This window comes from Delphinapterus leucas, chromosome 2 (assembly GCF_059928025.1).
Source record: "Delphinapterus leucas isolate spDelLeu-1000000601 "Yukka" chromosome 2, BTC_Dleu_Yukka2, whole genome shotgun sequence".
In the NCBI taxonomy this organism is placed as follows: Eukaryota; Metazoa; Chordata; class Mammalia; order Artiodactyla; family Monodontidae; genus Delphinapterus; species Delphinapterus leucas.
This window is the reverse complement of record NC_143130.1, coordinates 45,607,117-45,632,090: the sequence shown is the minus strand read 5'-3', so window position 1 is coordinate 45,632,090 and position 24,974 is coordinate 45,607,117. Positions and strand designations below refer to the sequence as shown.

The window sequence follows — 24,974 nt, the reverse complement described above, 5'->3', positions numbered from 1 at the left end:
GGGGAGTTTCTTGCTTTTTGGGAGGTCTGAGGTCTTCTGCCAGTGTTCAGTAGGTGTTCTGTAGGAGTTGTTCCACGTGTAGATGTATTTTTGGTGTATCTGTGGGGAGGAAGGTGATCTCCGCATCTTACTCTTCCACCATCTTCCTCCCATCAGGGTTTGTTGAATAAACAAATGAATGGCTGACTGAATGGATGCATACATACTAATCCTTTCGTGTTTATACTGGACCTTCAACTTACTCTATGTAAACCAATCATGTGAGCTTTCAATGAATGGTCACAGGTAAGTGTTGGTCACATTTTCCCTTTCCTCAAAGACTATGGGAGACCTTGTAGTAACATATCAGTGACTGAGAGATTAGTCCAGAACTAGACGGACAGCATCATCGTAGGACTTGTAACTCACTCTAAGAACTACATGTCACCTTGGTCACATCATTGAACCTCTCAAGGTCCCCCTATGCAAAATAAGGAAGTTGAAGGAAATGATTGTCAGCATTCCTCCCAGCTGATCCAATCAATCTAAGAATACAGAATAGACTGTAGCGTCTGGAAATAATCTCTAGTCTCAGTTCTTTAAGGTTTGCTTACAATTATTTTTATTATTATTTTTAATGAACTAATACAAGGTGCCAGGGAACCCTGGGAACGGGGCTATTTATTACATGACCTCTGGGTTGTGTGCTATAAACGTCACAAATAGGCACACCCCTTTCACTATTTATTTCCAGTAAAACAAAAGATCAAAAAATCAGCATCAAGGGATGACACAATACAGCTGAGACCATTAAAAGTAACTACTCCCAAACTGGGCATCATAAAATACATCATGAACTGCAAACAGATTTACTCAATGAGGGAGAGCCTCATCCCTTTAATTCTCCACGGATGCCATAGGGAATTTCTCAGGGTAGAACATGAAATGAAAAAGAAGCGCCTGGCCAGGAATGCTGTACATTATCCCCCAATGACCTGTCACAGAGACTATTTTTAAAGAAGCATTTATCTCAGCAAGAGTGACAGCATTTAAGAAGTGGCCAGGTCCCACTGCCAGACAATCCTTCGTGGGAAAAGGCTGCGAGCATGGCTGTACCTTTACAAAGGCCTGAATGATTGATGGGATGCGAATTGCCCTTGGTTGGTTAGGTTGTTGGTATAAAGGAGCCATAAAGATAATGCAGAAGTTAGAACTTAGGAATCAAATGGAGTTTACCCCAAATCGTTGCAGCCATTCCAATGCTCAAAAATTAATCAGGTTTTAGATTTGCAAGATCCATCATAACTAGAAATGCAGACCCTCACTGCCTTGTAAACTTCTTAAGCAGTAACGGCTCATCGAATTGTATTATCCCATTGAAGAATAATGTTATAAGGGATGTGGTAATCCCAGTTTACACAATTCTGTTTTATGAACCTAGCCAGTGTATTTTGTATCACAAGCAAGTATATTACAGCTATATTACATTGGCTCTCTCATTACTGATGTAGCACTGATGTTAGGTAACTCCTGTAAAACACTGAGAGAAACACTAACACACAATGGTATATTTATATATTTGGGGGAATCAGGATGTCAAATCAGAGTTGATATGTCTTCCTTCCCTGCACAGAAAAAAAAAAAAAACGGCCAGTAAATAGGTGGGGAACATGAGAAGCAGAGAAAACCTTTTAACCATTAAAATTGATCTCAAATCCAGGGTATAAATGTGTTATAGAATATACTCTTTCCTCCTGTCTACCTTCTTCTACTCCAGAGAATAACCAAAAGATGGCCTGAAGTTATCATGGGACTTGGTGTTTCTCCAAAACAGAAAATACACTCAATGCAGCCATCATTTTCTTTAAATTTTTGAGGTTTCTGGTAGAGAAAGTGTGGCACTTTACAGAATTGAGAGCATCGCAAATCAATTCAAAGAACTAGTTCTTGGTGACTGGTGTTCACCTGGCCTCAGCAAGTTCACCTCTGGTGGCAAGGGTTTTACAGCTCACTGTCCCTTCCATGCAGGACAGTTCTGATGGGTGAAACATTGTTCTTTTTCTATGGAGTCAAGACTTCAGTCTATTACTGACCTTTGCCAAACAGTTTGTCCTGGGTTCCTCACCCCACCCCCACCCCTACCCCCATTCGTGTTTCAAACTGGATCTGAGGAAAGTGTTCTCCTGGAACACTGAAGGTAAACATATGTGACATCCACTACACTCCCTAACTCGCATGTCAATGACTGCTTCAAAAACCCTGAACCGAGACATATCAGGTAGATTTTTCATTGGACCTGACCATTATAACAAATACGGATTGTGTTTTACTGCTAAATTTACACTTTGAAGATCTGTGGCTACACTTCCCCATCCCTCCCTCAATCCCCCACGTGGTCCACCGTGTTTTATTCTCGCCTACAAAGAGGGTGCCAGAGGTCACGGAAGACTTCCCGTGTTTCTTCTGGGTGAGCAGCAACGTCAAATGCCAGGATGGAAGATGGTGAGCTTGCGTTTCACCAGTGATCTGTGTAAGAAAGGAAAGTAACTCCTCCCCCCACATGAAGAAAAGCGCCTGGATGAAAGGAACTGTACAACGTGAGTTTGCTAAGTGCATCCTCTCGACAGCAAGTTAAACGGCTGTAAGAAGTCGTGCTTGCACTTCATTCCATCAGCCCCAATTTTCTGGAAACTCAAACACCAAGTCCTCTCAAAATATGGCTAAATGCTGGCAAATATGTGCAGATATCATTTCTGCAAATGATCCCAAAGACAGTTATGTACAAAGTTAGTTTACAGAAAGCTATCCCATTAAGTTTCTTTGACGAGATCAAAATAGGAATAAATGTTATCCTTAAGTTCACCACCTAATCATCATGGAAAACTTAGGACCCTTCGAGGGGGTAAAGTAGATTTCTACAGATATTGCTCACATATTTGGTTTTCTATATCAGAGTATCTTCAATGCTATTGTGCCAATTTTCAAATGGAAACTATGATAAGTAATACTTTAAATGCAAAAATATATGTATCCTGTACTTCAGTATTCATATGATGACTCAACTTCCCTGCCAGGTCAATTTGTCAGGTCCTCGGGCTCCAGGGAACTTTATGGAGGACATTGAGTGTTTCTCAAATTCATTTTGAAATGAATGAAAAAAGTCCTTGCACCTCACTTGTGGAAATACTCCTTACTTAGTTTGGAGGGCATGATCCCTCCTCCCTCGCCCTGGGCTGGGGATGCCATTAGCCAAGCACATAGTTCTGGGACTCTAAGGGAGGACAGCTCAGGACACCCTCAAATCAGTCACCTGAGTTACAAACATATAGACAGCTGAAATGGGTGCTAGACTAGGGGTCACAAATTCAACTTCTCTTCCTGTGCTATCCAGGTGTCCTCTGGACAGTGATGGACAGGAAGTGTAGGTGCAGTTAAGGTTCCTGGACGAGGTTCTTCCAACATTTCCTTTCCCCGTAGGTTGTTCACATCAGGACCTGTTCTCGAGTCTCTGGCAGTCGTAGAGCAATCAGGCCACCCCCAACGAGAGAAGTAGCAGCCAGAAGGATGGGGACCACTTTGGTGATCCCAACAAAAGAAGCAAAGATGGTGTTTCCCAAGATGGCACCAAATTTGCATAATCCATTGAGGATGCCAAAGGCTGTTGCCCTGTAAAAGAAGAAGAAAGTAAATCATTCTGGGAGATGCAAACTAGACCTCCTTAGATATGTGGGACTGGGTTCTTTCTTTCCCTTGTTAAAGAAGTATGGTGAAGGTGTGGGAGGGAATTTTTCTTCCTAAATGTAAAAGTAACACATTCTTACTTTAGAAATTTGGAAGTACAGAATAACATAAAGATGCAAGAATATATAACTTCACCACTGAAAGTAATCACCATTATTAACATTTTGGAGTATCTCCTTCCCCAACTTGAAAGAATGAAGAAGGATGAAGCAGAAAGTGTAAGTGTTCCCTATTAATAACACTTCGACCCTCTTGTGGCAGAGACTGCTAGTTCTCCCTAAATAGCATTTCTCCAAATGTAAGACTACATTTCCCAGATTCCCTTGTTTCTGAGTCTGGCCATGTGACTAAGTTTAGGCCAACGGGATGTAAGTACTCCCAGCAGCTCCTGAGAAACTCCCTTAAGAGATGTCAAGAGTGGTCCTTTTGCTCTCTTCTTTTATCTTTTTTCCTCCCATCCTGCTTCCTGGAGTATAAATGGTCTCATCTTGGACCATAGTTGAGGCCATGAAAGAGGAAGAAGAAGATAAAAAGAGCCTTTAGTGCCTATCTTCCTAAGTGTGCAGTTATTTGGGGTCTGTGTCACCCATGGCAGAAGCTAATCTTAATTGTTATTAATCACACTTCCCAGTGATAGCTACTGTTAACCATCAATCCTTTTCTGACTCCATCTATATACAGAGACAATATTCCCAGCACTAGTCCTCCTTAGATTAAGCAAAATATCTCTATTTCACACCACTAGTTTATGAAGAATATGGCTATATTTTTGTACTTTAAATTCTTTTTACATTTTTTCTGTAACTATACTACACTATACCTTTATCCATTTTCACCAGCCCCAATCCCCATCCTTTTGTTTTCTGAATTTTCTTAGATATTTTCACATGTGTATTTTTCCAAATAAACTTTAGACTCATTTTTTCAAGTTCCCAGAGTGTGGAAAAATCTCATGGAGTTTTGAATGGACTCTTTAAAAACTAAAGAATACTTGACATTTTTGTAAGATTAAACTTTCGTAGAGTTCAGTAAGATATATCTTGACATACAGTTGAGTCTTCTTTTATATCTCTCAGTAAAGCTTTATGGTTTTCTTCACATAAGTGTTTCACCTTTCTCATCAAATTGATTCCTATATATTTTATGATTTCTTCTATTATTAGATGGATTTTAATTTTTTGATATATTTTAAAATCTATAAATTATTAAATTAGTTTTATTATTGACCACCTTACCAAATTATTTTATTGTTTCTGGTAGTCGCTTTAATTCTCTTAGGTTTCCTGGATTTAAAATCACATACCATTGAACTAATGATAACTTTTCCTCCTCTTATTTCTTGTAAAACTTAGAAGTTCTTTGATTCACAGAAAAGGCTCCAAATTCACTATTCTGTGCTTTTCCATAGCTACCTCTATCCCAATACCTCTGTCATCAATCTTGGGAAGATCATTAAGATTTGATGCAGAATTGCATTTACCTGCCTTCCACACCACTTCACATTCCTTTCTGGCCAAAGAGCCACTTATCTGCTGTCCTGAAAATTCCTCCTCCAAGAGGAGAAATAACTTTTAAGCAATGGCCTTGACCCTATGCCTTTAAACCAGGCCTCTTCCCATAGGGCATGCACAAAATAAAAGGAAACCCTGGGCATCCCTGCCCCATTCTCCACAAATGCCCTAGACCATCATGCCTCATACCCACCTTTATTTCTGCCCCACCCTTTGTTTGTCTAGTTCTGCACCTTTTCACTTCATTTCCCATTGGCAGGCCTGTTCTCACCTCCCTTTGGATTGCACGATACATATGGTTTAGTCCTAGTTCTTCTCTCCGGGACAAGGTTTGCCCTTATCCTTTGCATCTTGCCATCCACCCCACCCTATCAAGCCTTAGCCTTCCCACTCCCGGCCTATGCCAGCCCCCAGGCAGGAGAAACGCAACAATCTAAAAGACATTTGGTCCATGGAACACCAAGAAGACCAAGATGTGGCCATCATCAAAAAATCTACAAACAATAACTGCTGGAGAGGGTGTGGAGAAAAGGGATTACTCTTGCACTGTTGGTGGGAATGTAAATTGGTACAGCCACTATGGAGAACAGTATGGAGGTTCCTTAAGAAACTAAAAACAGAACTACCATATGACCCAGCAATCCCACTACTGGGCATATACCCTGAGAAAACCATAATTCAAAAAGAGTCATGTACCAAAATGTTCATTGCAGCTCTATTTACAATAGCCAGGACATGGAAGCAACCTAAGTGTCCATCGACAGATGAATGCATAAAGATGTGGCACATATATACAATGGAATATTCCTCAGCCATAAAAAGAAACGAAATTGAGTTATTTGTAGTGAGGTGGATGGACCTAGAGTCTGTCATACAGAGTGAAGTCAGAAAGAGAAAAACAAATACCATATGCTAACACATATATATGGAATCTAAAAAAAAAAAGGTTCTGATGCACCTAGGGGCAAGACAGGAATAAAGACACAGATGTAGAGAATGGACTTGAGGACACGGGGATGGGGAAGGGTAAGCTGGGATGAAGTGAGAGAGTGGCATGGACACATATACACTACCAAGTGTAAAACAGATAGCTAGTGGGATGCAGCCGCATAGCACAGGGAGATCAGCTCGGTGCTTTGCGACCACCTAGAGGGGTGGGATAAGGAGGATGGGAGGGCGATGCAAGAGGGAGGGGATATGGGAACATATGTGTATGTATAACTGATTCACTTTGTTATAAAGCAGAAACTAACACTCCATTGTAAAGCAATTATACTCCAATAAAGATGTTAAAAAAAACAAAACAAAAAACACCCTAAATGCAATGTGGTATATTGGGTTGGATCCTGAAACAGAAAAAAAAGGACATTAGTGGAAGAACTGGTGAAAACCAAATAAAGTCAGAGTCTAATAATGTACCAATGTTAATCTCTTAGTTTTGACAAATGTACCATAGTTATGTAAGATGCTAATATTAGGGGAAGCTAGGTGAAGTGTATGCAGAAACGTTCTGTACTATCTTTTGAACCTTTCTGTAAACTTAAAATTATTCCAAAATAAAATGTTTAGTTAAAAAAATGGAAAAAAAAAAAAAAAGAAGAAGAAGCCCAAGATGGTGGAGGATCTTGGGGCAGATAGACTTCTGGCCAAAGAAGTCCAAGAAAGTCCCAGAGGGAAGCCCAGAGAGGAACTGACCTCTGGTTGGTGGGATACAGCTCCACCGTGATCACATCCAGAGCATTCCAGGCAGCAATGCTTGTCCCACAGAACAGGCACTGCCAGCCAATCATCGCCGATTCACTGTTGCCAAAAAATAGGAAGAAGCAGCAGACAGCCGAGATGAGCATGGAGCCACCTGCAGAGGGAGATCAGGGCAGAAAGAAACATGAGGCCCGTGGCAGACGACACCTGAAAAAACAGATTCATCTCTACACAAAGAAAGATGTGGACCCCATACATGGTACCCCAGCCATGGGATTAGAGACTTCTATGTGGGTCATATCACCAGAATTAGCCTCCAGGAAGGATTTCGAAAACCTCACCCCATGGTGCTGTCCAGCCCAGAATAACTGAGAACAAGGCAGAGGGTGTGGGTATTAGTAGAGAATTTATTATGCTCCAGACATTGTTCTAAGGTGCCCGAGATACATCAGTATCAAAAGACTCTACTCTCATGGAGCTCACATTCCACTGAGAACACAGCTGCAAACGGGCAACAGAAGAACACCTGATCAAGGGCCATGCTGCTTATTTTCATGTATGCCCATCTCCACCCCAGATATCTGAGCTGCCCTTCTCAGCTCTGCTCTGTGCCCCGGGAAGCTAACCCCCATGGACTGCATACCTGGGGGTTCCTTGTCAGTTGTGAGGAGAAAGGGCTTGGCATACTTCTTCCTAATTCCCATCCTGCTTTATAAGCCCTTTATTGGCAAAGGCTGCTTCCCCCCAGGACGACAGTTCCTCCCGGACACTGCCTGCTCCTTGGTTTCAGCTCTCCCTGGGCTCAGTTACTGCTGTTTTCTCCCTTTGTCCCTGCAGCCCTGGAGGAAGAGCCTGCTGCTCACTTTTGCTAGTATCCGGGTGTCTCATCTGCCTCATTTGTTCCCATAACCCTGCCCACACCTCTAAAACCTGCCCCATCATACAGTCTCTTCCCTAGAACTCTCTGGGGTAAATTCCTTTTCCCACCAGGACCCTGGGTGATACAGCTAATGATAAGAGATCCCACTGAAAGAAGGCTATGTCAAATCCTACTGAAATCCAATACGTCCAGCCCAGAAGAGCTTGGGAAACCTGGAGTGAGTGCAGGGCACAGAACAAGAGGATGTCTGGAAATGCAGTGGGACTAGTTAGCAGAAAGGAAGGAAGGAAGCAGGTCCCAAACAACCAGCTAGAAAACAGGGCAAGAGTCCCACCCAGGCATCAGAACCCTGGAGGAGGGAGGTCTTCAGGTTGCCAAGAAACCAGAAGGCTGGTCTGGCCTCACCCACAAGTGCCTCCTGGGGGGCCTCCACCTGGAATCTCACCCTCAGACCTGGAGCTGCCGAGACTGGTGCCAAACCCTGCTGAAGAGCTGGGGAATGGTAACTGTCTGCTTTATGTCTGTTGATTCTGAGAAGGGCTAGGGCTGTGACTGGGTAGCCTGGTAGCCTCTTTCCAACAGCAAGAAGAGAACTAGAATGGGAGGAGACTGGCATCTAGTGGACCACAAGTGCCCTGAGAACTGTATCATCGACATGCATGCATCCCTCAAAGTGGCCAGCCATGGGGCTTGGCGTACAATGTTTGTTGAATACAAAATATTATCATCAAATAAATTCAGTGATAGGGAACTGACCCCTCAACTATGTTAGGTCTTCCCGCTATAGGTCCCTCTGGTGCCCAGTTCTTCCACTCTCATCATTAGTTCTTATTCCCCTTGTGATGGAAAGGCCTGAGGTCAAATCCCAGCTCCCCCTGTGTGACCTTGAGTGAGGTCACAACCTCCCTGGGCTGTTTCACTTTCCCCATCACAGGGCTATGGTGAGGGTTAAATATGCTAATATTTACAAAACGCTTGGAAAAAAACCTGACCTATAATAAGCACTTCCTAAGAGTTAGTTAAATGAAATTTCTAGTTTACATCTGTCTCTCCCAATAGATCATTTTTCCCTTAAGCACAAGGATGCTGTCTGTGTCAATTATTGCTGTATTTCCATTGCCAACCATACAGCCTGGCGGAGAATTATGCTGCATAAATTAATGTTTATTGAATGAAGAAATGAAGAGTAGCAGGCTCATCGGCAAAACTTTCTTCTCTGCTGTTAACAAGGCACGACTTCTGCCCAGGAAAGGGCACAGCAGCAGAGAAAGCAGGATAAATGATTCTCCAGCAGACTCGATAGGGGATTTGTCTAAGGGTCAGGGGAGAGGCAGTTTCAAAACAGGTCACCCACACCCCATCGTGACATTTATTGAGCACCTAGTATTTACTGGGCCCTGAGAATATCGCAGCTGATGCACTGTATGCCAGACCTTTTACTAAAGATACAAAGGGGGCACTGTCCGAGCTTTAAACCATCTGGCTCGGAAACAAAATACAGGCATTAATAAAAAAGCAAGATATAAAGAACAATAAATATTAGTTCCAGATATCCAGTTTGGGGGGTATGGCTCTATTTAGCATTAGAGAAATCAATTTTTATCTGGGATACATTCATGATGACAAGAAGGGCTTCAACAGTGAAGAAGAGGCTGTCCACTCTCTCCCTGCCCTGCCTGCTCCCTGCGCCCCGCCCTCCCTCTGTCCCTGGTCGAGGGGGGCCATCCATTCTTCTTCACAGATGCACCCACCCCACCCTTCATCGACCCTCACCTCCCAAGAACTTCCTCAGCTACTCCAGGACCTGACCACAGAATTCACTGTTCAACCCTGGGACTTAAAAGACCAGAGACAGAAATTTACTTTCTGGTATGAAGATTGCTCTTTTCTCCTCCAAAATTGTTGTGTTTTTTTCCCATAAAAATAGGCTTGTCAGAGCTGCTCCAAGTGATTTAGTTCAAGTGCCAAGTAAAAATGTTTGGGTTCGGTCACCTGCTTTTCTTCTCTACGTTGATTAGACAGGTTGGAGAGACTGCTCCAAACACACTATTTGTCTAGCTCATTACATATTAATATTTCCAAAATAAATTTTTAAAAAAAGGGCCAGTGACAGAATGGCAGAAGTGTCACACATCTACTCTCACAGTCTTTGTCTCACTGGAGCAAACAGAGGTATTATTTTAACCATTGTGCTTCCAACTCATCTAGGAAAGAGGTCATCTTCGCTGGCTCAGGTCAGTCCCACAGCATTACTAAGTGGCAACTCAGTGGCAGGCACCGTGCTGGGCACGAGTGTCACAGAAGTTAATAAGCCACCATCTTCCGTCATCAGGTTTCAGGTCTAACCAGGGCATCGCCGCTAACAGGGGACACAGCTCAATCTGCCATGCCTGAGAGATGACTGTCCTCACCACAAGATTAAAAAGCAGAAATCACAGGCATGTCTTGGGCTCACCATTCTAAATATTCATGCTACTACTTATTGACAAAATGATCATGTGATTTATCTTGTTTCCTTTGAGCTTTGCTGCTAGGATCTTGGAATTGATTTTTACTGATCAGCTATATCCCTGGGGCAGAACTCATGGCATGTTTATTAGCCTATGGTCTGCTTCCCCTTTCTTGGCCTTGACTCATATTCTAATGGGTGTACAATTTCCCTGGCCCTGGGTGTGTATATTTTGTTTCTTGTTCACTATGCCTGGCATGTGTTTCAGTAACAAACTGCTGAATGAAGCAAGGCAGACATGAGAACCTGCAATGCACCAAGCACTATGAGATGCTTTGGGTACATTATGCTCAATCTTCACAAACCCCTACCAGCTCATTATAGGTCTCCTCATCTATAAGATAAGGCCCAGAGACGTAAAGGAACGTGTCCAGTCAAACAGCCTTTAGGTGATAGGATTCCAACATGAGCCTATCCAACTCCAAAGCCCCAAATGTTATCACTATTAAATAATCATAAGTAATAGGATTTATTTTAAATCATCAAATGAAACCAAGGCTCATTTAAGAGCATTTTACAGAGTGGTACAGTGGATGTATTTAATATCCTATTGAAGTGCTAATAACATAAGTAACTGTCACAGAATTGCTGAGTCAGGAAATGAAGATGTGTCCCTGGCACGGACCAGACCTCCACGGGGCCCTGGGGTTTTGCAGATGTGCCTCCTTGGTTCTACACCAGCAGATTCCATCTTACCTGTGTGGTTTCCTGTGTGAGATTTCTTTAAGAAAAGCTCCACTGCTTTCATACACTTTAAGCCAGTGCCTTAGCCCACTAGAGCACGGATGCGGCGTCCCTAACAACTCACCAATCATCTTGAGCCTTCCGACTCTATCCATGAGAAGGGCAGATATGATGTTCCCAGGCAAGACAGACAGACTGCCAAGGAAGCTGACGAGGTAAATCAAGAAGTCGTTATCTTGCTCTAAGTCCATGTGGCAGCCCTCCTTCTGCTCCAGAAAGGTGACGTTGATAAAATGACAGTTGATGAACTTATGCTGGTAGAGGTCTGCGGAGAGAAGGAAACGTTTGGTTCACATGAAATGGAGGGAGGCTGGGGAGATTTGGGGCAGAAACAGGGATAAAGTTATGCCCCTTCCTTGGGCAGGTGGCACCACCCCCTGGCAATCAGACAGTCTCAAAATCCAGGTGATGCGTGGCCAGGTATGGATGAAGTGGGAAACCTTTAAAAATGTAACGACCTGTTCAAGCTCCTATAAGCAAGGGGAAATGAACATTCACTGAGGGACACGTTTAAGTACAGCATCTTTCAAGCCAGATAATAGTTCTGTTTGTAGCAACAAGATGACATTGGGGGCCACCGTACCTGGGCTACTCCTCTGAGGCTACCCAGTGTATACGAGGGAAATGACCAGAGAATCGGATCCAGATTGAGCCAATCACTCCAAAGCCCATGCAGAAACCTGAACATGCTTCAGAATAAAAACCATTTGCTCCTTGGTTGTGGAGGAGGGAAAGAGATGACTAAGTAGAGTACAGTGGATTTTTAGGGCAGTAAAAACACTCTGTATGATATTATGATGATGACTCTTATCCATGTGTCCAAGCCCATAGAATGTACAACAGCAAGAATAAACATTAGGGCTTCCCTGGTGGCGCAGTGGTTAAGAATCCGCCTGCCAAGGCAGGGGAAATGGGTTCGAGCCCTGGTCCGGGAAGATCCCACATGTCACGGAGCAACTAAGCCCGTGCGCCACACCTACTGAGCCTGTGTTCTAGAGGCTGTGAGCCACAACTACTGAGCCCACGTGCCACAATTACTGAAGCCCACGTGCCTAGAGCCTGTGCTCCACAACAAAGAGAAGCCACCGCAGTGAGAAGCTTGTGCACCTCAACGAAGACTAGCCTCCACTCGCAGCAGCTACAGAAAGCTAGTTTGGGTGATGATGATGCCTAGGTTCATTAATTATAACACATGTACCGCCCTGGTGGGGGATGAGGATAATGGAGGAGGCTATGGCATGGGAGCAGGCAGCATATGGAAATCCCTGTATCTTTCTTCCAATTTTGTTGTGAACCTAAAACTTCTCTAAAAAAATAATGTCTTAAAAAATAAGAATAACCATTTGCTTCGGAACCAGTTCCATGTTTTCTGATACCTTCTAACATCAGCTATTCTAGCAAAAAGGTCACTATATAGGCTCTCAGGAAACCTAGGTTTGGGAACTGGCTCTGTGGCTGACCCACTTTAACCTCCCTGAGCTTCTACCTACGAAGTTAGAGGAAAACACCTGATGATCTCCACTGCTTCCCAGCTCTGACATTTCATGACTGCAATGTGTTTGCAAAAGACCTCAATAGACATTTCTCCAAAGAAGATATACAGATTGCCAACAAACACACGAAAGGATGCTCAACATCACTAATCATGAGAGAAATGCAAATCAAAACCACAATGAGGTATCACCTCACACCAGTCAGAATGGCCATCATCAAAAAATCTACAAACAGCAAATGCTGGAGAGGGTGTGGAGAAAAGGGAACCCTCTTGCACTGTTGGTGGGAATGAAAACTGATACAGCCACTATGGAGAACAGTATGGAGGTTCCTTAAAAAACTAAAAATAGAACTACCATATGACCCAGCAATCCCACTACTGGGCATATACCCTGAGAAAACCAAAATTCAAAAAGAGTCATGTACCAAAATGTTCATTGCAGCTCTATTTACAATAGCCAGGACATGGAAGCAGCCTAAGTGTCCGTCGACAGATGAATGGATAAAGAAGATGTGGCACATATATACAATGGAATATTAGTCAGCCATAAAAAGGAACGAAATTGGGTCATTTGTTGAGACGTGGATGGTTCTAGAGACTCATACAGAGCGAAGTAAGCCATAGAGAGAAAAACAAATATCGTATGTTAACGCACATATGTGGAATCTAAAAAAATGGTACAGATGAACTTATTTGTAGGGCAGGAATAGAGACCTAGATGTAGAGGACATACATGTGGACACAGGGGGGAAGGGGAGGGTGGGACAAATTGGGAGGTTGGGTTTGACATAAATACGCTACCATATGTAAAATAGATAGCTAGTGGGAACCTGCTGTATAGCACAGGGAGCTCACCTCAGTGCTCTGTGATGACCTAGATGGGGGGGAAGTTGGGGAGGGAGGTCCAAGAGGGAGTGGATATAGGTATGCATATAGCTGATTCACTTCATTGTACAGTAGAAACTAACACAACATTGTAAAGCAATTTTACTCAAATAAAATAAAAAGAGTGTTCAAGCAAAGAGGCAATAATTTTCTCTTGAAAGAGAAAATAAAAGATATGCCAAAGAGTAAATGTATAGAACTCACTGATATTTTTTTAAGTTCAGGATAAACATAAATTAGGAAGATAAATCCCATAATTGACTATTTAAAGACCAAGGGATATTTAGAGACCAGATATTGAACCTTTTGAGGCTGATATCATGGAGGAAAAAGATGTTCTTGCATAAACTGTGCCTTGGTGCCAATGCCAGGGAGAAAGCATTGATCTGGACATAATGCAAGTATCTCAGTGGAAAGCTCACAGACTTCAGAGCTAAACAAATTAAGAGATGAATCAAAGTTCCTCCAACTTGCTAGCTGTGGCCTTGGACAAGTTGCTTAAGCCCCTGTTTCCTTAGTTGTAAGATGGGAATGATAGTACATTTCTTACTTGAGGCAATATTGGTGAAGCCCCTGGTAAAACTCAATTAGTTTCCTTATAACCCAACTCCACTTGGTATTAATTTATAATGAGAGCAGTAAAAATAATGAGGAGTGAGAGAGTGGTGGAATTTTGTGATTTTTTTTTTAATCATGGAAATCTGAAATGGTGTAATTTTAAAATATTCTTATCTCATTTCACGCACGAAGCTTGAAAAGATGCAGTTTTCCCTTTTCATTTATTATTGTGAGAACATATGTCTTGAATTTTGTTTCAAATTATGCTAGGTCTTCAAGAATGCACTCCAGGTATAAAATGCAGCCCTCCTGGAATGCTGTCTTTTTCTTTTTTTTTAAATATGGGTCATACTTTGTTCCTACCAAAGATCCTTAGCATATAGCATCAGTCTCGTTGAGATCAGAACACTTGTCCAGTACTTTTATTTCCATTTTACATGTGATCAAACTGAGACACAGATAAACTAAATGCCTTGGTAAAGGCTGTACAAAATTCTTTGTTGTACAAAGAAGCCCCAATGTGGGGCTGGAACCCATTTCTCCACATGAAGACTCAGCATGAATATCTGTGAATACTTTACTACTCCTAAAGCTTATAACTGAGCAGTTTGATTCTAGACAACAAGCCCACCCTGTTCGTGCCCTTACCTGTGTTATAAAAGATGGTCGATTCAATGGTACAGTTTTTGAAATAGGTATCAGTCGATGTAACGTCTTCAAAATAGCACTCGTCAAATAAAGTGTCCTCAAAGAGTACATGTTTAAAGTACATCTTTGTGAACCTGTGGGAAAAAATTAGCCCCTGAATGATTCACCCAGGAAAAAAAAAAAAAAGGAGACTTGAGACTCAGATGGAAAACACAGAAAGGCAGAAAAAAGGAGAACTGCAAGCCCAAAGGTGCTGGAACGTTATTTTCAACCCAGACTAGTTCCCCATTTCTTCACTGTGTGTTTATAAATGGGGAGGGGCCTCAGGACAGTGGAAGCTGATGTCTAGTCCAGGTACACAGCCTGTGGTTCCCATATGCAGGTTCATGGACCTCCTACATCAGAATCACAGAAATGTGAAACAGTGTGAAATGAAAATGTTAATAACATCTTACTATAGGAGTTTTAAAAACATGAATACCCCTCAGATGGTCTTAGAAGGTTTAAAGGCAGTAGATGTGTGAGGGCCTCAGAATCTTTGTTGAACCAAAAAAAGTGGGGAAATGGGCACTTTCATCCACATTGTTGGTAGAACATAATTGGTGCAGCCTCTTTGGAGAGCAGTTTTGCAAAATTTAAAATGTACAATCCCTTTGACCTAGGAATACCACCTCTAAAAATTCATCATACACATACTTGCTCATGCATTCAAAGAGACACATTCACTGATCTTCATTGCAACATTGCTGATAACAGCAATGAATTACTAGATAGATAGACAACAGATAGATAGATGATAGATGGATAGATAGAGAGATAGAGAGATAGATACCATACAGTGGAATACCACATAGCCATTATAATTATTAGGTAGATCTATATGTCTTAATACGGAACCATCTTCAAGATATATTGTTAACTGAAAAAATTAAATACACTATGGTGTTTATTGCATGTGACCATTCATGTAAGAAAGGATATGGCACATATGCCTGTAAATGCATAGCATATACCTGGAGAGTGATGCAAGACACTGGCAGATGTGGTTGGCCCTGAGGAGGTACAATGGGGGTTGGGCATGAGACAAACGTAATTTTTTCTTTATATCAAGTGTACATAATACTTTTTTACTTAAAAATAAAACAGTCAGTAAGAGGTAAAAACCCCTAGATGATTATGAGGTGCAGCCACATTTAGGAGCTGCTGCAAGACTCCAACTCCTACATAAACTTAAAAGAAAAGAACAATATTACATTTAAAAACATATACTGACATACATTAACATCATCCCCTATTGGTTATATTTACCAAGCTTGGTTAAACTTTTAAGCAAGAAACCTTTGGCTATGGCTTCATTTATGAAGAATTACAACCCGTTCATTCATCTGTCTATTCATTTATTTAGATATTCAGTCTTCAGCAAATACTTACACAGCTTTAGGTGTTACGAGTACAGAGAAGAAAGACATGGTCCCTGCCCTCAAATCTAATGGGAAAAAAATAAGCAAACAGGCAACTACAAGTCAGTGGGAATCACAGTGACAAAGGTAGCACAGGGTGCTGAGGGTCATTGTTCCTCTTCACAGCCACCAGATCATTCAATCCATGACCACATGCAGTGCGCAGTGCCCCTTGCCCTTTATGCTCTGCTGTGTTCTGCTGAGAATGCTAACCTAGAGCCACCTCTCATTAGCTTCTGCCAAAAGACCTCCCACCCAATAAGAAAGCCTGGGTCAGTGCTTCTCAAAGAGAAGTCCCCAGACCCCTTGCATCAGAATAAAACGGGAGGTTATTGTGAAAGATACAGTTTTCTACATTCCATCCTGGACCTCTTGAACTAAGATCACCAGAGGAAGATGCCAGATTATTATACTTTAGAAAATGTGAGAGTCACTGATCTAGGAAGCCAAAGTGTTTTCAACAATTTTTCTTACGGTTAAATTTGCTGCAGACTTTTAAACAGCAGCCTCCAAAAGTTATCACTGGACAATTCATATTTCCATGGAAAACCTAATCAGTAAGGCTTTGTTACAGGAAGATGGCTCTGATGTCAAAATTAATGTAATTTGTATGCTGAATGTATTTATTCAGGAAAGCTATTCCTGGAGACTGTCTCAGGTCTTTGCCCTTCTTAATATATCCTTCTCTTTAATACAGTGATAGGCTGGTGATGTGGCCTTCGGTGGTATTTTAATGTTCTACCAAAAGTGGGTGAGAAAGCAGAGCCATAAATCATAATAGGTCTGACACAGACAGACCTTAAAATGTATCTCCAAGTAAGTTATAAAAAGCCAAAATCATAAAAGAAGAGATAAAAGGAGAAAGGGCCAAGGCATATTTTATGAGTCTTTTACATAAATCATCTCCTCCAATCTCTAATTTATATACTAAACTGGTCCGAGATTCTTCATTCAGGAGATTTCAAAGGCTGAAAGAAAAGTTAACAAAAGTATCTTGTGGAACTTTTCCTTTAAGGAAGCAGAAGCTATTGGCGAAAGAAATAAAAGAGTGGACTTAGGACATGGCCATCTTATATCTCCAAACAGTTGAAATATTATTTCATGGAGAAGCAGATTTATAGGCTGGGAAATACTGGTGCTAATGTCAACCAAACAGACTCTCTAAGGACATATGTTCTTGTGCCTCAGAATATAAGATTGATACCAGAGTTGAATAAGAACAGTATAAGGGGGTTTCCCTGGTGGCACAATGGTTGAGAGTCCGCCTGCCGATGCAGGGGACATGGGTTCATGCCCCGGTCCGGGAGGATCCCACATGCCGCGGAGCAGCTGGGCCTATGAGCCATGGCCGCTGAGCCTGCGCGTCCGGAGCCTGTGCTCCGCAACGGGAGAGGCCACAACAGTGAGAGGCCCGCGTACCGCAAAAAAAAAAAAAAGAACAGTATAAGGGAAATATACACCAATCTCACGTAGATGCAAAAATCCTAAATAGCACCTTAGTTCTATGGGTTTTAGCAAACGTATGATGAGATGTATCCATCGTCATGGTCTCATGCAGACTATTTTCACTGCCCTAAAAATCCTCTATGCTCTGCTTATTTATCCATCCCTCTCCCCTAACCTCTGACAGCCACTGATCTTCATAGTTTTGCCTTTTCCAGAATGTCATATAGTTGAAATTATACAGAGGTAGCCTTTTTTAGAGGGGCTTCTTTCACTTAAGAATGTGCATTTCAGGTTCCTCAATGTCTTTTTATGACTTCATAGCTTACTTCTTTGGCCCTGAATAATACTCCATGGTCAGTATGTACCACAGTTTATTTATCCATTCACCTACTCAAGGACATCTTGGATCATCACTGGATAATATGGTAGTTCTGGTAGAGGGTATATGGGAAATCTCTGTGTCTTCCTCTCAATTTTGCTGTGAACCTAAACTGTTCTAAAAATAGTCTTAACAAAATAATAAGTTGAAACCCAATTTGAAATATTTGCACAAGTTTTTTGTAAAAAATAAAGGACATGTACGTTGCCTCCAAGTTTTGGCACTTATGAATAAAACTGCTATAAACATCTGAACAAACAAACACAAAATTAGTAAATCAAATTTGTCAATGTATTGACTGCCATTTTAAAAAATTCACACTGGGGGCTTCCCTGGTGGCGCAGTGCTTGAGAATCTGCCTGCCAATGCAGGGGACACGGGTTCGAGCCCTGGTTTGGAAAGATCCCACATGCCGCGGAGCGACTAGGCCCGTGAGCCACAACTACTGAGCCTGCGCGTCTGGAGCCTGTGCTCCACAACAAGAGAAACCGCGACAGTGAGAGGCCCGCGCACCGCGATGAAGGGTGGCCCCCCGCTCGCTGCAACTAGAGAAAGCCCTTGCACAGAAACGAAGACCCAACACACCCAAACGTAAATAAATAAATAAATAAATAAATTTATTAAAAAAAAAAAAAGATCACACTGAATGATTAAGCTATATCCCAGGAATCAAGTATGGTTGAATACTGAAAAAAATATTATTTTAATATATCATATTAATAGGTCCAAGGAGAAAACAATATGATTATCATAATAGATGCAGAAAAACGTTTGACAGATTCAATACACTTTCATGATAAAAACTCTCAGCATACTTAAAACAAAAAAGAATTTCCTTAACTTTATAAAGGAGGCCAATCAAAAACATACAGCAAATGTCATACTTAAAAGGAAGACACCCCAAATGCCCCCACTGAAGTCAGGATACCCATTAGCATGGCTTCTATCCATCACCAAACCGGATGTCATAATCAGCACAATATTGTACATCAACTACACCTCAATTAAAAATAGTTAAAAGAAGTAAATAGCCTAAAAGTAACAAAACTAGTTGAAACATTTATAGTATGAGAATTACACATTCACATCTATAACCTAGTATGATATTTACCTAAACTTTAAAGCACACAAAAGAATGCTGTACAATGTTTACTGATACATAAATATATTGGAAAAGTATAAAAACACACATGAATGTAAAACACCAAATTTATGACCGTGGTGATCATCACTCCTCAGGAGGAAGAAGAAGAGCATCAAGAAGGGCAACTGAGTGAGTGATGTTTAATCTATATTAAAATCTGAAGTCAATGTAGCATCGTTTATGGTTTTACAAAGCTAGGTCCTCTGAATAGGGTTGTTGGTGTTATTCTCTATTCTCCATGTATTTGATATATTTCATGATGGAATAAAAAGGAAAAGAAAGGAGACAAAACAATTGTTATGGGCAGGTGATAGGCTGGTATAACAATAACAAGGGGAAACTATTAGAACTAATAAAAGAGCTCGGTTAGAGACAAAACAAACATCCCCAAATCAACAGGATTTCTATTGATCTGCAATAACCTGGGTAAATGTCTGATGGAGGAACAGCAATCCCATTTTCAGTAGCCAATTAGTTGTAAAATATTCAGGAAGAGGCTCTATAAGACCTATGCCGGACCTAGATTAAATTACAAAATTTTGCTGAGATATTTTATTAACTCTGAAGCCTGATGGACATTACACATCAATATTATGACTTTCAGATGTGGAATCAGAGGCTTAAACAGGTCGGTCAGAGGTGGCTCAGCTGTTTACTGACCCATCAAGGCTTGGAACCCAAGTCCCTCAAGCCTTGGCTACTTCCTCAGACCTGAAGCCAAAAGGTACATTTAACACATTTCCCACCCTTGCCAGCTTCGCAGAGATTTACTGTCCTGAAACACACCCACTGCAGATGAGTTAAATTCCTACTGATGCCCCACTAAAAAATGCTTTTAACAGTGTGGGTAGCATTTCATTGTGATGTGTGAAATCAACCTTCTCTCTTCTAGATACGCATTTGCTTTCTTTCTCTCTGCTCTCCCTGCTAAAAGTAATCTTCCCCCATGTGTGATAGTCAATAAAGTAAATAATTTTATTTAAATTTTTAATCAGCAAAGTGTGGATAAAGTCTAAGGGGGAATACTGCTACGAATGGGGACAATGCCCCATCCAAGCTAAAGAACTTAAAGAATTTAACTCTCCAAAGAGGCTCAAGGTTTCCAAAGGTGGCATGTTTTCTAGTTTATGACCAGCAGATGGCAGCATAACTCAAGAAAAGAAACCAGGTTCAATTCCTCAGATTAGTTTCAAAAGTTCCTAATCTTTTTCCAAGGAGAAAAACACCATTTTTATTCAAATAAATTGCTGGGGTAAAAATTATGAGCTTCAAGTGACAGTGGTATCCCCTGGTTAAAAAACTGAATTACATATATATGACAAATTAAAATGAATTCACTGCAACTTCTGAAGGAATTTATACTTTAATAATCACACAAAAACATTTGTATGCATTTGAAACACAGAAACATGGTAGAACACCTGTGTGTGCAGAATATTTACATCCACTCCCAGACAATCATTGGCCTGGTTATGCATTTGCAGACCCTTAACAATAACTCTATTGTTCCCTGGGGTCCTGGTTCCACAGATGAGGCCACCGCCTTCCTCAAGCCTTAAGCTTTGGGAGGCTGGGATCTTTTAAAAGGACAGAGTGGAGCAGAAGTTCCCATTTTCTGTGTAGCTAAGTCTTAGAACTCCAAAACCTACTTTTAAAAATCATAACAGCTCTGGCATTGCAATTAACTTTTTAATGCAGAAAGCACCATGTAAAACAGGGCCTTTGTGGGAATGCAGAGTTTCCCAGTGAGACGGTATTTGTAGTTGTCAAGGTCATAGGTTGGAGTCCGAATGCATGAATTGGTGAGAGATATTTCTAATCTATTTACATTAGCTGTGTGATTTGGGCAAGCAACTCAACCTCTCTAAGCTTGTTTCCCAACCTGTAAAAGAGAAAGCACATTTCTTGCCTCCTGGAGTTTTTGTGATGATTAAACGAGATAATCTCTGAAAGGCACTTAAGGAAGCACCTGGCACACAGAAGTGTCATTACCATCGTTATTATTACTAACACCACAATAGAGTATCACTGAACATTGGAAACTTCATAGATAAGGTCTCTTTTAGTGAATTTGTCTCTGCAGGGAATAACAACATATCATGGGTGACATCTAGCCCTCCATAATGTCCCTTAGTTTTCAACATTTCCAAAGCGTTCTAATAAAGAAGGGCAACATTTCTTCCTTGGCAATGCCAACGCAAGATCTCTGGGCTTATATTGAAGAGCCCTGACAGTGAGAAATACTGGGGAGAGTTGCCATCCACCAACCACTAGCCTTCGAGCTGCCATCCCTGGAGTGGCCACTCTCAGCAGATTCCAGGAACCGAAGTGTCCCCAAAGACAGCATGTGCATACATGGGCACGTGAAGGTGGAGATGTTTGTGACTGAGCCTCGGCATTTTAAAAAATCATCTGAAAATCTGAATTCCATGTCCACGGATAGTCGGTCCTAACTTTCCTGCCCCAAAGGCCTTATATTTGTAGAAATAACATTCCCCTTTTTTTTTTGTCACACTTTCTTTCTCATCCTAAATAACAGTGAACATTTGCTAAGGTCTGGCCGGTAAGAACATATGGACTAGACTGCCCAAGCCAACTTCCTTGGACTTCACCCAGACATACACTTCTTTCTCACAGTCACGGGCATGGCCACTTAGACACACAGGTGGGTGCAGGCTGGGGAAGTAGAACCGAGTCGGAGGAGAAAATTCATGGTGATAATTCTTGCACAGACACATTAACCTGGGGGCAGTTTATACCACTGACACTGGGCTGTGGTGTTTCTGGTGTATCATGCCCTCACCTGACCCAGTGAACTTGCTAAGGATAATTCAAGGAGGGAAACAGCAGAGGTGAAAATGCTCAGTTTAGTGGAGCATGTGGCCTGGAGGAAACTCTGTCCTGCCCTGACCCATTTGGGGCCTTCAGAAGGCAACCTCAAAGAGGTGTTCTGAAAGCCCAACAGGCTGGACTATCCACCTCAGTATCCCAGGAGTAGGAAGAGGAGGAGTCAAACAGATTGAGGAGGATGTGGGCGGGACTTTTCTAACACTCCGCTCATTTTTGCCCCAAAGCACAACAACATTCTTGATGACAATGGGCCATGCCAATCGACGCTTGGAGGTAATGTTAGGTGAAAGAATAACATATGACAGTGTTATATTGGCCTCTGGATTTGCTTCTGAAGAAGCATCCAGAATCAAAGAAAAAGCTCAACAGCCAGGCTGTGAGTTGGTGCAGGGCCTCACTGGTGAGAGCTCTGGGACCTCTCTCCAGGCAGGCATCACTGAGGGGCTCTCTGCGCATCACCATTAAAGATGCGAGGTCTCAGGAGAGATCATTTGGTTGACCCTCCTTGGATGAATCGACCTTAGGCAGGATGACAGGGGACAGCACAGTACAGACAGAGACACCAGGGGCACTGTCGAGTCTCTGGCAGCCATGGTAAGCTGTGATGCTCCACCAGCCTTGGAGCTCAATCCTCGCCATATTGAATTCTTATCTTCCCAATGGCTCTCTCCCCAAGACAGTCCCCACACACAGCCCCCTTGATCTGAGGAAAGCCCATGGTCTCCCACTTACTTGTCATTCACAAGTTTCCCACGTCGGTGAATCTGATTTTCCATTGTGAAGTTGATTGTGACACCATACACGTGCTCATCATGAAATACCTTCATTTTGGACTTGTATGCTTCATCTTGAAAATACCGGATCATATCAGGGAACCAAACTGTCAGTCCATAGTAACTGTAATACAGAAGACAGAATATTTGAGCAGCAACACCATCAGAGACTGCATTCAGGACTTGATGTAAATCAAGCCCATTTTAAATGTATCAGTATGGTTCATTAGAAATATCTAATAATATAACTCATCATATTAATAGATTTAAGGGAAAAAAATCATGACTACATCCATAAGTGCCAAAAAGGTATTTGATAAAAAATGACATTCATTCCCAATAAAAACAATAGATTAGGAATTCATGGATGCTTCCTTAGCATGTAAAAATATATATATCTCAGCTCAAAAGTCAGGATCTTTCTTAATGAGGAAACACTGCAGTCATTACCACTAACATAAGAAACAAGACCAGGATATGCATTATCAGCACTACCGTTCAACACTATGTTGCAGGTCTTAGCTAACTCAGCTACTCATGAGAAAGAACACAGGAATATAAAGTTGCAAAGCAAGAGGTAAAACTATCTGGAGGGCAGACAGCAGAGGCAAGAAGAACTACAATCCTACAGCCTGTGGAACGAAAACCGCATTCACAGAAAGATATACAAGATGAAAAGGCAGAGGGCTATGTACCAGATGAAGGAACAAGATAAAACCCCAGAAAAACAACTAAATGAAATGGAGATAGGCAATCTTCCAGAAAAAGAATTCACAATAATGATAGTAAAGATGATCCAGGACCTCAGAAAAAGAATGGAGGCAAAGACTGAGAAGATGCAAGAAATGTTTAACAAAGACTTAGAAGAATTAAAGAACAAACAAACAAAGATGAACAATACAATAACTGAAATGAAAAATACGCTAGAGGGAATCAATAGCAGAATAACTGAGGCATAAGAACGGATAAGTGACCTGGAAGACAGAATGGTGGAATTCACTGCTGTGGAAGAGAATAAAGAAAAAAGAATGAAAAGAAATGAAGACAGCCTAAGAGACCTCTGGGACAACATTAAATACAACAACATTCACATTATAGGGGTCCCAGAAGGAGAAGAGAGAGAGAAAGGACCCGGTAAAATATTTGAAGAGATTATATTTGAAAACTTCCCTAACATGGGAAAAGAAATAGCCACCCAAGTCCAGGAAGTACAGAGAGTCCCATACAGGATAAACCCAAGGAGAAACACGCTGAGACACATAGTAATCAAATTGGCAAAAATTAAAGACAAAGAAAAATTATTGAAAGCATCAAGGGCAAAACGGCAAATAACATAGAAGGGAACTCCCATAAGGTTAACAGCTGATTTCTCAGGAGAAACTCTACAAGCAAGAAGGGAGTGAAATGATATACTTAAAGTAATGAAAGGGAAGAACCTACAACCAAGATTACTCTACCCAGCAAGGATCTCATTCAGATTTGATGGAGAAATCAAAAGCTTTACAGACAAGCAAAAGCTAAGAGAACTCAGCACCACCAAACCAGCTTTACAACAAATGCTAAAGGAATTTCTCTAAGTGGCAAACAGAAGAGAAGAAAAGGACCTACAAAAACAAACCCAAAACAATTAAGAAAATGGTCATAGGAATATACATGTCGATAATTACCTTAAACATGAATGGATTAAATGCTCCAACCAAAAGACACAGGCTTGCTGAATGGATACAAAAACAAGACCCATCTATATGCTGTCTACAAGAGACCCAATTCAGACCTAGGGACACATACAGACTGAAAGTGAGGGGATGGAAAAAGATATTCCATGCAAATGGAAATCAAAAGAAAGCTAGAGTAGCAATATTCATACCAGATAAAATAGACTTTAAAATAAAGAATGTTAAAAGAGACAAGGAAAGACACTACATAATGATCAAGGGATCAATCCAAGAAGAAGATATAACAATTAAAATGTATATGCACCTAACATAGGAGCACCTCAATACATAAGGCAACTGCTAACAGCTCTAAAAGAGGAAATCGACAGCAACACAATAATAGCAGGGACTTTAACACCTCATTTACACCAATGGACAGATCATCCAAACAGAAAATTACTAAGGAAACACAAGCTTTAAATGACACAATAGACCAGATAGATTTAATTGATATTTATAGGACACTCCATCCAAAAACAGCAGATTACACTATCTTCTCAAGTGCTCATGGAACGTTCTCGAGGATAGATCACATCTTGGGTCACAAATCAAGCCT

At 41.4% G+C, this 24,974-nt stretch overlaps 1 protein-coding gene across 1 annotated transcript in view; it reads right to left on the bottom strand.

The window, feature by feature from the left end:
* Positions 1-481: 481 nt before the first annotated feature.
* The window catches only part of SV2B (synaptic vesicle glycoprotein 2B), an 87,282-nt gene continuing 62,789 nt past the window's right edge, over positions 482-24,974 (bottom strand). Inside the window, exons 8-12 of the mRNA XM_022598935.3 lie at positions 22,663-22,827; positions 14,652-14,785; positions 11,130-11,330; positions 6,927-7,086; positions 482-3,645 (exon numbers count right to left, since the gene is read on the bottom strand). Of these exons, the coding sequence (XP_022454643.2) occupies positions 3,462-3,645; positions 6,927-7,086; positions 11,130-11,330; positions 14,652-14,785; positions 22,663-22,827 (844 nt within the window). The 3' untranslated portion in view covers positions 482-3,461. The remainder of the gene's footprint in view (positions 3,646-6,926; positions 7,087-11,129; positions 11,331-14,651; positions 14,786-22,662; positions 22,828-24,974) is intronic.